This window comes from Ctenopharyngodon idella, chromosome 16 (genome assembly GCF_019924925.1).
Source record: "Ctenopharyngodon idella isolate HZGC_01 chromosome 16, HZGC01, whole genome shotgun sequence".
Taxonomy (NCBI): domain Eukaryota; kingdom Metazoa; phylum Chordata; class Actinopteri; order Cypriniformes; family Xenocyprididae; genus Ctenopharyngodon; species Ctenopharyngodon idella.
In genome coordinates, this window is record NC_067235.1 from 25357609 (window position 1) to 25371783 (window position 14175).

A 14175-nucleotide genomic window follows, 5' to 3' on the forward strand; every position below is an offset into this window, starting at 1 on the left:
GGCTTGGAGGTTATAGGCAGAGAAAAAAGGGGTGACAGTCCAGGGTCGAGCTGACAAACTATCAGCTCGAGGTGGATCCAGAAAGCACCATGCATGCAACGTAAGAGAAGACGAAGGGCTGAAGGACAGGGGGTTAATAAACTGCCTTACTGGCCGATACAGGGCAGGCAGACTTCTCAGGAACGACTCTCTAGTCTGAAGAGGAACAGGCAGAATTCTCAGGAATGGCTCTCTAGGCCGACTCGGAACAGGCAGAGGACGTGGGAGTGGGACGCAGGGCGGGAACATCAAAGACAACAATAACACAGTGCTGGGCGACGAAACAGGCTCGGTGCAGGTCTATAAAATTGTTCCCTCTTCATACTCCTTAAACTATATAAGGGGAGCTGAGTTCAGTGCACTTGCATCCGCTATAGTCGAAGGGACACTCCATCCACTCGTATTCCACCAATATATACACAGGCAAGGATGCTGTTGGGCTCAGGATTCGGGATGATCTTTGGCTCAGGTATTAACTCTGGTGCTGGAATCCTCCTCTCTCTTGCCGACATGGAAGGGGAATCCATTTTGAAATAGCACCCAGTCAATGAATTCCTGGAAGTTCCCTGGAAGACCTTATGATGATTCAAACCCGCCCGGGAAAAAACGCAGAGGCTATTGTCGTCATAATGAATGAAAGGGACCAGATCTAAAAACCTCTGCATATGTACCTTGAGGGAGAGATCCCCCTGGGAGAGGAGGAGGATCCAAACTGTTTCTAGATCCATGTATTCCGGTCCGTTATTCTGTCACATTGTGGTTGCAGCAGGAATTATGAAAAAGAGCAGTATCTATGTGCAGCAGATTTTAATAATAACTCAATAACAATACTCGGGCACCTAGGCAATCTAAAATAATTGGAACAGAACAACCACAAACATAGACAATAATGGACAAAGGGCAACTGAAACTGAGGGCTATATATATATATATATATATTATATACAGAGAAACACTAGGGACTAAATGATATAATTAACTAGAAACAGGTGTAACACACCTCAATCTCACCTCAAATCAAACATTATGGCAACAGAAGAACAGAGACAAAGAAAACTGAACTGGGAAGAGTGCAAAACTAAGAGGATAACAACTCAAACAATGAACAACCATGGCAACAAACAGGGTAATCAAACAAGCAGGAAAACTAGAACCTGAGAAAGGAATTATGCACAAAAACATGAACATAACCCTAACAGTATGTTTTATATGATTTAAATTTTTATACTACATAAATATATATTGCATTATATATATTTGATATATTTTATATTTAAATAGACATTAATATAAGAGGTGTAACAATATATCGTGTCACAATATATCGCTCTACAAAATTGCAACATCGTATTGTGGATAGTGACAATATGTGTTGTGCATAGTTCACCCAAAATGAAAATTACTGTGTGAGAAAAAATTCAAGTTTACAGAGTTTTAGTGTCAGTACTACATTAAACTACTATATATAATGTTGAATATAATGCATAATAATGTAATGGGGGAATATGTATGGGTCCCCACATTGTGGGGTATATATATATATATATATATTGCTAAATTAATATGAAAGTATGCAAATTGACATTTTACTTATTTGCAAAAGTGAATGCAGAATGCAGTTACTAACCACACAGAATAACGTATCACGCGTTCGAATTTTTTGAATTCTGAAGGATGCCTTTTCAGAGAATGAGAATGTGCAAGACTCTCTGAAATGCAATGTGATTCTTTTGATTACAAATCAATTCCAAATGAATTATTGGAAGCACATAAAGTAGTGAGCTTATGAGGTGTTCTGTTCATGCCCTTGACATTCTCTGCGAGATGATGCACTGCACCATACACAGCCAGGCAGGTCACTAAGTTCACCCCATTAGAGTGCAGTGATTTGAGAGCAGTGAGAGCGCTTTGCAGCCCCGGCACATGAAACCCATACAGTAAGGGCATTATTCAGGACATAATTTACTTTGCTCACACATTTTCATTGCAATCATGGCAGAACAATAATATTCCTAATGGACCATTGAGAGGCTGAGGAAATAAAGAAAAGTCCCACAGTGCCATGTGTCCCCCTGAGTGTCACAGCTGGCTGGATACACATGATCTTAGCAACTAAGGCAAAATAATTCATCAAATACCAATGCACCCTGAAAATACCACATCAAACTGTACGTTTCAGCATATTTTGGTAGGTAGAAATATCAAGTCAATTATGTACTTTTAATTTGAGCCTGTAAATTGATCAAAATGAATGAATAACTATAATTTCAAAAGAACAAACTTACATTTATTTAACAAAATAGGCCATCATTTTAAATATTCATAATAAAAATATCTCAGCAAACATAAAACTGGCTTTGGCAATGCCAAAAAGCATAAAACATCTTCTGCACAGGATATAAGTTTATAAATATGACCAAGTTGAAGGCTTGGCTCATGAATATTAATGAACTAATATGCATGTGCTAGAAAGATTACCTAGCAATGTCAGCATGAAGTTAATTAATATTCATGTGCTCAGTCTTTGCCATATGGTGACATCACAACCTATCCTTCATCTTAAAACTCATTCTAGTGCCTATGATATTCTCAATATATTATTCTCTAAATGGGTTCAGAATGGCAGCTAAAACAGCAGCGTCAGATGTTGACGGCCACAGAAGTGAGTTCTTTGCTGCAGTTGTTCTAAAGGTCAGTATCCATCTGTAGTCTAGATCACTGAAAGCACTGCTCTAGAAAAGATGAATACTCACCATTAACTATTCCAGTGCCATTCTCCACTTTGCTCTTTTGAGCAGTCTTAAACTCTTTAAGTGAGAGGTAGAGCACCCGGCGGACCACTCTCTCTTCCGACCATGGGATCCCATCGTTATCATCCTGCAGAAAGGAAAGAGTTCATTTTAGAGCTCTAAAAAATGAAACAGATGACCTGAAGTCACATCATAAGAAAAATAAACAGCTCTTTAAATAAACTGTTTTGGATTAATTAGTCAAACAATTGGAAAACCGGCATGATTTCATTATGTCAAACAAATGAAATGACAAACACTGAGAGTGGATGAGAAAGAAAAAAACACAGCAAAGCTATACAGACAGAGGACTGTGCTATAAATAGTGCAGTTGGCTGCAGTTTCTCAATCCCAGCACATGTCAGAAAGCCTTTTATTACTGAATGCTCCAAAAGCAATCACAACAAATGCTCTCGATGTTAGTATAACATTTGTTCCCCACAGATTACCTAATGTGCTGTAGTAAGACATCTCTGTACTAGGTAGCTGAATGACCTCACTGTTCTTCACATTTCTCTCAAAGCCTCATAACAAGTCTTTCATCCAATAATGTGATCTCTTATTAATGGTTAAATCTCATAACAGCTCATTGCCTTGGCCTTATGCCTTCACCATAAATGGGGTAACAAGCCAAGCATGTTCTCAATCATGTGCCCTAGTGTTGCACTGTCACTAAATGACCCACCAACAGGCTTTTCACACGGGTAACAATACAATGGTTCAGGGGGGTTTAAAGTCGGCATGAAACAGAAGTTGTGATACTCTTTTCTTTCCTATTGTGATGTATATGTATCTGAGTGAAACAGCTTCTCGAACAAGAAAAAATGTAGTGCAGGACTTGGTTTTGTCCATCAGGGAATTGATTGGATGGTTGTGGTTTGTTGTTACTGTGATCTCATGTGAGTGACAGGTTGTCCCGCCCTCACAGTAAACACACCATCAGAGAAGTGAAGGGATGTCTACTGAAAGAGGGAAAGTTATTTTGATTGAAGACTACGAGGGCACATAAATAAAAAATCGTGTGCACATTTAAAGCATTTATAATTAACACTGCAATTTTCTGTTAAAAAAAATTGTCCATAAAAAAAGAATTCTCAATTTTGATTTCATGGTGACTTTAATGGAAAAAGATCCCTAATTATATTTTGAACATGAGGATGTGTACATTTTTCTTATTTTGTTCAAAGAGTTTTCCATTTAGTATTGCCCTTCAGCAATGAAGCGACGAGAATACTTTTTGTGTGCAAAAAAACAAACAAAAATAATGATTTATTCAACAATTTCTTCTCTTCCCTGTCAGTCTCCTACACTGTTTACGTTGTATAGACAGTGCAGCGTAGACAGTTTGTTTTTTGTGCACAAAAAGTATACTCATCACTTCATAACATGAAGCCACTGTAGTCATACTGACTATTTTAACGATGTCTTTACTACCTTTCTGGGCCTTAAAAGTGGTAATAACATTGCAGTCTATCAGAGGCCAAAAACCTCTCAGATTTCATCAAAAATATCTTAATTTGTGTTCTGAAGGTCTTACAGGTTTGGAATGACATGAGGGTGAGAAATTAATGACAGATTTTTAATTTTTTGGTGAACTAAGCCTTTAAAAAGTTTACATCCCCTGGCACATTAATACATTGTGTTGCCTTCGTGAGTATCAGTGAATGTTTTCATCTTGTAATAGTGTATAAGTCCCTCCATTGTCATCAGTGCGGAAAAGAATTATACAGTCACTGTTGGAAAGGGTTCAAAAATGCTGAAGATGCTAGAAAACTTTGAACTGGTTAATGTGTGTAAAATATTATTTTGTCTTATGGACTATAGCATGACAGGCCAGAGGCCATACACAGAGGAATGTTGTATAGTCATCACTGCAATCAGCATTTCATGAAGCCAGATTTGATATTTTACATATGTGATGTATTGTTATCACTATAAATGTGACTTTAGCAAACTGATCCTGAGAGCAAGATTCGTAATCATGTTGCCCTCCCCCCAGTGACAGCAATGTGAAATACTTTAGATGATTAGGACGATGTGAAGTGCTTGACCCCAGCTTAGGGCCTCCTCATGGCACACGAAGAAAGTGGCACTCGCTAGGGAACTTCTAGTCGCCATGGAGACGGTCTTCCACAGGTCTATTGTGGCGGTCATGTGAAAGTCCCTGTCAGGGTGAACTCAAAACGACATGACATTTCACGAGCGAGGGCCAAGCTGTATTATTTATGAGATTATGTAAGTAAGGTCCCACAAAAAGAGACACTAGAAAGTGGAAGTCAATATCAATAGACTGCCAGACAGAAAAGGAAAGGCTTCTCTTACAATACAAAACCCCATTTCATCTGAACTTCACATTGTGGTTTAAACAGTGCACAAACAACAGGATACTACGCATCAATAATTATAATTAAAAAAAATATAAAGTCAAGTCAGGCAGTTATGGAGGAAAACTGATGATTACATATATACATACACTGCCCTGACAAAAAAAAAAAAAAAAAAAGAAAAGTTGCTGTTTGGATTTTAATAGGCAAATACTTAAGAGTCTATGGATGTAGTGTTGTCAAAAGTACCGGTACTTCGGTACTGAATTTTTGAAAATGTGACGATACCAGCATTTCTGTAGTACCGAGAATCCGGGTGTATTCGGTACCCACTGATTGGACTGTGCCAGGATTTACTTGAATATGACACGAGTGAAGCACAAAGCTTTGTTTACAAAAGAAATAATAGGTTAGCAATTAAATGTGACATCGCAGCCATGGAAACATTTTGGTTCATGCCGAATGAGAGAGGTACGAGAGTCCATAAATTTAAGCTTTGTATTCTGTTTTGAGAATCACGATCTGGTCACCCGATTAGCAGAGAATTTAACAATATTCCATTAGTTATTCCACTGAACACGGAATACATGTTTCTTTTCCCAAATCTTCACTCACGAAGGGGATTATAACGTTTCTTCCTTTCGTTCGCTTTTAGGCCTATTATAGTCTATTCGCATTCTTTACTGTGGTAAAGTAGAAAAAACACCGTAGGACAGAAACCTTTTTGCTCTATTTAACACAGTTTGTGCTTGTTATTAGACTTCATAAGGCGCGTCAAGTTTATTTGTATAGCGCTTTTCACACACGCTGGTAATTTTTACTTTCGCTTTCCCTGGCAGCGCTACATCAAATATAGCCGGAATGTGTGAAGATAAAACTCGCTCTTCAGACCTTTTACAAGTGTCAGTTCCTTGTAACATCAGGAGATAACATGAAGATATTATTAAAGCGAAATGGTCTCTTTCCTGCTCATGTCCCACATCCCTCTCAAAGAGCAGAGCAGTAGGCTATATGATGCATCTTTCTGTGAAAAATAAAAAACGAATGTTTTTAAATAATATTTAACTTTCTTATTATTTAGGTTACCATTTATTTACGATATTTATTTCATAGTTTTACAAGCTGTAGTGTGTCGTTTCATTGAAGGAATAGCTAAAATAAACACGCACGTCTGTTACAAAATGGATGTTTGAGCATTTATTTATTTATTTTATATTTCAAAATTTATTTCATTGAGGTATATATACACACACAAACATACACACACACTCCAAATATTTATATGTATGATTACCATATTTAATATGTTTTTAAAATAGGCTATATAAAATAGTAAAATAGTTCCAACAGATTTTGCTGTGGTACCAAAATTGGTACCGAGAACTGTAAAATTTTTATGGTATTGGTACCGACTACTGGAATTTTGGTACCGTGACAACACTATATGGATGGATCATTATTACAGTGATTATTATGTTTCTAGCATGTTATATGTTTGGCAACGGTTCTTTTAACCCTAAAAGATGGAGTGTGTAGCTTTTCATTTCTTAAACAACCATGTATTAAGATGTATCATGGCCATATTCCAGGATGACAATGTCAAGATTCATCAGGCTCAAATTGTGAAAGAATTGTTGGGAGGGAGCATGAAGAATCATTTTCACACATGAATTGGCACTGACCTTAACCTCAGTGTAAGTTTTGGGGATGTGCTGGAGGAGACTTTACAGAGTGCTCACCTCTTGCATTGTCAATACAAGATCTTGACCAAAAAATGATGCACCTCTTAATGGAAATAACATCACAACACTTATTTCATCAAGAGGTGTATCAATTTTTGGTCAAGATCTTTATACATAAATAACATATAAATATATAATGTTGATATTTATGTATTCACTCTGAAATGCCTTTAAACTGTGATTTTCTCCTACAATCATGATTGATGATTCAAATCTATATCTCACTAGAGTTACAGCACAAAGCCTGTGCATGTCACCTAGGGTGCAGCAAAGACGAGGAAGAGGATCTAATCACAGCAAAATCAAGGTTTATTAAACAAAAACTCAAAACACTCAGAAAACAAAGAAACAGAACAACCGGTATAACACGACGTAGAACGCACAACTGAACAAAGGAAACTAAGGACTTAAATATACAGAGGGTAAACGATGGGCAACAGGTGAACTTATTTAGTGAATAACTGGCACACACAAGGAAACTAGGTCAACATACAAATGCAGGGAACAGGAACAGAACCAAAACACAATGAAACTAAGCAGAACAAAAACATAATACTGACAATTTCAGTGTTTTTATTCCAGCACAAGGTGCGTTGCCAATTCCAGAATAAAATTTGCTTACTTGATGCTTGGAAATTGACAGTTAAGTGAATGATTATAGGATATCCTGGAGCGCTGACACACCTCATAAATGAAATACAGCAATATAATTCCACTATTTTCACTAAACATGCCTGTTGTGTTGCACTAATATACAGTATAGAATTTTCCATTTAAGGTAAGATCTAATATCAATACGATAATCACAGATGGTGCATGAGCCCAATATCTCCAAAATAAATTAAACACAAGATTCATGTTGCTCATTTAACTGTCATAATCAGTTCCTCTGTGAAAACGACCTCATGTGCATCCTCCTTTTAACCACATCAGTTTGCTATTTGTGTCAGTGTATGTAGCTCCGGGCAGCTCTTACAATTACACCAGCATCTCTCACCACACACATCTCGAAGTCATGTGCTGGTTTTTATTACGCTACCAGCAACCTTGTCAATTATTGATAAAGGTGTATTGTGTCTGAACTCGTGAGGATAAGTCTGTCACCGCAAGCACAAAGCAGATCTTTCATGATAGCAACATATATCTGTTGAATTAGAGGACTTCACATTTGTTTATATTTGGAGTCCATAATCCAAAGATCAAGTGAGGCATCAGAACAACAACAAAGAGCAAAAAGCAAACAACAGAGGACAAAGTCAGAGGAATAATGGCAGAATAATAGGGTGCAGACTGAGGCCTGTTTAATTCTAGTGTGTGGGTTTGATTTGCATACAGATAACTTGTCAAACGCTTTTATTAAACATGATGGCTTTAATGAGTAATTGCTCCCTTATGGATTGCACACACTTGAATCCAAAAGCAACTAGTGTTATAATCAGGAAAATTACTGAAAAAGCTTTAATCTTTACCTAAAGTTTAGCACAGACATTGATTCAGACAGAGCATTAGTTGGGTCTGCGAGCGCTGCTTCACACAGATCAAATTTAAACAGGGCAGCAGGAGCAGACGGGCCGAGGGCCAGCCTGCCAACACATTGAATCTGACCTTGTTTACCCATCTGTCTCAGACCAGTCACTGGTCACTCATACACACACACACAGCTGACTATTACTAATGTTAACAAAAGCAAGCTGGCATGAAAGAAAAAAAAAATGGATCTATTATTTACCCAGGACCAACAACCTGACGTTAAACAAACATCGACTGGCCTATCAACACGGTACACGCAGGTGTTCCGATTGTAAATGATGACTGGCTATGCTCTTAAGAATATTTCACTCAGATAAGCTTCTCAAATAAGCCATTTAACTGCACTCAATGTCACACCTACTCCATTGACAACATGAAAGCTTTCCATTTCTGAAAAGCTACACGAACTGGCAGATATACCCCCCCCCCCCCCCTCCTAATAAATTGTCCCCCCTAATATTTGAGATTTCTTAAAGGGTTAGTTCACCCAAAAATGAAAATTCTGTCATTAATTATTCACCCTCATGTCGTTCCATACCCGTAAGACCTTCGTTCATCTTCGGAACACAAATTAAGATAATTTTGATAAAATCCGATGGCTCAGTGAGGCCTCCATTGCCAGCAAGATAATTAACACTTTCAATGCCCAGAAAGCTACTAAAAACATATTTAAAAGAGTTCACGTGAGTACAGTGGTTCAACCTTAATATTATAAAGCGACGAGAATACTTTTTGTGTGGCAAAAAAAAAAAGCAACAACTTTTCAACAATATCTAGTGATGGCCGATTTCAAAACACCGCTTCGTGAAGCTTCGAAGCTTTACAAATCTTTTGTTTTGAATCAGTGGTTCGGATCGCGTATCAAACTGCCAAAGTCACATGAACTATTGAAGTTTCAAAACACTTATGACGTAATGAAGCCTCGTTTACTGAAATCACGTGATTTTGGTGCTCCGAACCACTGATTTGAAACAAAAGATTCATAAAGCTTTGAAGCTTCATGAAGCAGTGTTTTGAAATCGCCCATTACTAGATATTGTTGAAAAGTCGTTATTTTGTTTTGACACACAAAAAGTATTCTCGTCACTATATAATATTAAGGTTGAACCACTGTACTCACATGAACTGTTTTAAATATGTTTTTAGTACCTTTTTGGACATCTGGAAGTGTTAATTATCTTGCTAGCAAATAGAGGCCTTACTGAGGCATCAGATTTCATCAAAAATTTCTTAATTTGTGTTCCGAAGATGAACAAAGGTCTTATGGATGTGGAACGACATGAGGGTGAGTAATAAATGACATAATTTTCATTTTTGGGTGAACTAACCCTTTAATGCTGCTCTCCATTACGCACCGCTCTGTTTGTTGTTAGGATGACAGACAGTTTAAAAGATTAAATTTTTATGCTGGTCTGCCTCAGCGGTCTAACAGCGCTCGTCAATGTCAAAATGATGGCCAATCAGATCAAAGAAGGCGGGGTTTACTATTCACTGTAGACGAGTATGAATTCCAACACAACACTTTTAGTTTTTACAGTGAAAGAGTGCATGCCTGGTAAGATATAAGTAATTTAATATTTGACAACTGTTTTACGATGGATGTTTAACAACCCACAGTAACATATAGTGATGCAAAATACTCAGCTTTTTTTATGGAATTCCTCCATTTGGAATTGAAAATATGCTATAATTTAAATAATGTCATTCATAACTGAATGTGATGAGACAAGAGACGTTTTTTTACATTTTTGACATATTCGACATACAAACGAGTGAATGTGTGCATATTTTGAATAAAATATTATTCGCAAAGAGTTTAAATGGACTACTTCACAACTAGGCTATAATTAGACCTAGAACTTCTTTTACATTCTTATTTCTTCTTTATTCCCTTAAATCCCTTTTAATTCTTTAATTTCTTTACATAAAAATACCCCCCTTGGACCCCCCCCTTCCCTGAAGTTTATAAACTTTATTTTTATTATCTGTTATTATTCATACTTTATATTGTTGTGAGGCCTAAATTCATTTATAGAACACTTTTTTTAGTATAGATTTTTTTTTTTTTGTCTTTTTAAAATATTATTTATTATTATTTTTTAGTATAGATTTATAATATTGGCCATTCATCAGTTCTTTCATAACATGAAAATAATTCTTTGCTTATTTGTTCCAGCCAGAATTTCAATACTGATGCAGAAGACAGAACCATGGAAATGAAATTTCAGGATAACAGAATACTTCTTCAAAAAAGCTGCTGATCTTTATGCTTGCATTGCAAATAAATGTTTTGATGCCACACAATCTTCACTGACTGTACAAACACAAAGGACTCAATGCTCAGGGGAGTTCCCACAAGCCTGACTGTAGCATTGCATCCTAGAGGTTTGCTTATCAAGGACACTTTGTTTCCAGTGACAGCACCTCTACACATTCACCTAGCTGTGAAGACAGATTGCTGCAGACAGAGCCAAGGAAGCACAGACCCACCCAATGACAATCCCCTCTCCTGCCATGACAACAGGAGAATGCCAGTGGCAAACCTGGCTGCTTTACCATATGCACTTCCCTCCCTCTCTTTCTATAGACATGAGCGGTGTTAAAGAGTATGCTTATACTGGGATGAATTAAAACTAATTTAAAACTCAATGAGCTACTACCATGCATGACGGTGGTATGAAGACTCAAGAGACAACAGACGCTGGAGTCACCTTGCACTGATTCTCAATACACTAAACGCAGCAATATTTGCTCATCATCTAAGTTTTGCTAAAGCCTTTAAATACATCAATCTGCTATTTATGACATCCTTAATATTATCTCTCAAGAAAACAAATCAAACAGCCATTAAATCAATAGACAAAAGCCAGACATGTTTCTTGATAAAAACATCTCTTGATAATAACATTGCAGTAATAATTGTACCCAGTTCGGCAAGCCCATTCTGATACAATGTCTCCTTGGAGTTTGGGATGACTGCATCAATTAGTGCACAGCTGGACATGTCTGAGACAGAGGGATGAAGCAGCCATTACAAGCTTCCTGCAGTTTTTACATCATCCTTTGTTTTATTTGAGAGTTGTAACACAGTCACAAAATTTCATTACACAGATAAAATGCAATGAGGCTGTACAGTAGTAGACGACGCAAGCGATATTAATCATTTTCCTTGCTCATTTATCACCTCATCACAGCTGAATATTATCCAGTGGTTTAACAGTGTTGACATTATAAAGATGGATGTCTCATATACAATTATTCAATCATTTTTAAATTATTATTAAATGTAATAATAATAATAATAATAATAATATGTAATAATATAATATAATAATATGTAGTGTGTGTGTGTGTGTGTGTGTGTGTCTCATAAGTACTTAAATTCATAAAAACATTCACTTGTAAGTGAACAAATGAGTCAGCACGTTTAGCGGTACATAAATCAATAACATCCAACAGCATGTCAATTCTGTTGTTGCTATGTTAGATTACCAATTTGACCTTATTTAACACTATTTTACAGCGTCAGCGTTTCACATAATGCATGTTACTATAATTAATATAATAACAATCCGATCAACAAAATAATTACAGAGCAAGTTCATGTAGTTCATTAGTAGAATTCATTAATTATGTAAATACACAGTAAAATGAACATTGTAATATAAAGTGTGACTAAGTACTTCCTTAGGCCCTATATTTCAAACCACATTAGCAATCATATATATCATATGAACAAAGACCAAAACTCCACTAAGACATAAAAAGCAATCCAGTCACTGAAGTAAAACCGGACTGTGACGAATTAAAACCTCATTTTGTCTCTGTCAGTTACAGGGATGAGGACCAAAAGTTTAAAAACGAGAATGAATTAAAATCAGATAATAATCACCCTTATTTAGGATTAAACATACATTTTTGGGCTTCTTACCAGTGAAGATGCCCCACTAAACCAGTTATTCAAGATTTGCAATAACAGTCAACATTTTCTAGATAAAAAAAAAAAACGTTTGAAGTGAACACCTGAAACGAATTAGTCTATCTAGTGTTTGTAAATGTAGCGCTAACCTAAACAGGATCAGTGTAGCATGGGCTTTAGTTCTCCATTACTGTGTGAAGCAAACTGATGCCAAGGATGAGTCTGAAGGAGCTATCAAATATCTCTGACTGCTGAGGCCAAAGAAAATGTGTGGGACACAAGAGCTTCCAGTTTAGATGGCCATCTCTGGCATGTGAGGCAGGCCTGTGCTCACTGTAAACACAGAGCGATATATATCTGCCAATTTCTGCTCTGTTGTCACATTAAATAGATTTGTTTTCACATATGGTGCTTGGGAGAAAGCGTGAAACACGATTTCTTACAGCCTTCCTCATTTCCACAGCCTGTTCATTTACACTACACTTCAGTAATGTTACAATAATCCACAGTAATAATGTGTGCTGTAACCTCACCTAATCCTGAATGGCACTGGGTAATATTCTTAAACAGAAAAAACGAGATCTGATCGAATAATGGGAACTGTCACAGAGTTACTGTGTAAATACAGGCTGGTTTACAATAGAAAGTGACATATCAATTCTGTTGCTGATTCATGCAGTCCTGATTAGAAATCTCTTGATCCCTGTGCAGATTTACTAACCGACCATATCCGGTTTGGCAAGAGAGGAGAAAGAATGTACAACATTCTCAGTTTCAATGCACACAACGTGCTATTTATATTCATAGCCTTGCATTTTCAAAAACAGTCAAGGTTTTTAGCATGTTCACAGAATTACCTTCATATTGAACCCTGATGGATTTCAGTAAACATGAAGTGTTACAAGTGTGTTTGTGCTTGCGCCTTCACATGTCTAAACATCTAAGCGACAGCTGTATTTGATCCACAGGATTGCAATGAATTACAGCGAATACCAACTAAAGCCAAGGCAGAGAGCTCCATACAAAGAAGCTATCATCTTTAAACGGATCACTCCTAGCCTCATACAACCAAACTGAATGTTCAGAGCTTGTACTTCAAACCATGTGTCAATTAAACATCATTGTAAACAAAGACATCAGACTGCAACTGAATGAAATAGTAACCCTCAGAGAATAACTGAATGATTTTTGTATATACATTTCTTTTCTTTCTGCATGAATCTGCTTTTAAATCTAAAAAATGTGTCAAGATTTTGTCCTGCAGCCATTTTGTCCTGCAGTTTTCATATGGCCAAGATGCATTATAATGTTACCCAGATAAGGCTGTATTCAAAGGGTATAGATCAGTGGTTCCCAACCAGGGGTCCAGGGCCCACTAGGGGGCCTCAGCAAGCTTCCAAGGGGGCCTCAATGTGACTTAAATTATTCAAAACAAGGCAAAAAAAGCATTAAAATAAGCCAAAGCAACTAAAATCATGATATTTCTTAATCCTCACAACAGCTGCTTTTCTTTGAAAAACCAGGATATATGAGGTAGCCTAATTTTAATATAATTTCTCATCTATTCTTAAAAATACAAATCAAACAACAATTAATAGGTTAAAATGAATACAAACCTATAAAATGGTGATGCTTATTTCTTTATCATGTTCATTAAAATGGCATGTGGACCTGAAAATTTTACTACTATGAATTACGTTTATTTTATTTCAACCTTTTTATTTAATTTTTGTTAACTATTACAACCCTGGTCAGGATCACAAATGATGGGCCAAAAAAACCTCACTCAGGGATTAGTTTGATCACTCGTGATTCGATTAATAGACTGGACT

General features: G+C 36.7%; 1 protein-coding gene across 2 annotated transcripts in view; it reads right to left on the reverse strand.

Annotated features, from left to right (window-relative positions):
- jarid2a (jumonji, AT rich interactive domain 2a) overlaps window positions 1–14175 on the reverse strand; it is a 41099-nt gene that overhangs the window by 25714 nt on the left and 1210 nt on the right. For both annotated transcript variants that reach the window (XM_051864345.1, XM_051864344.1), the window contains exon 2: window positions 2793–2916. In XM_051864345.1, the coding sequence (XP_051720305.1) occupies window positions 2793–2916 (124 nt within the window). The remainder of the gene's footprint in view (window positions 1–2792; window positions 2917–14175) is intronic.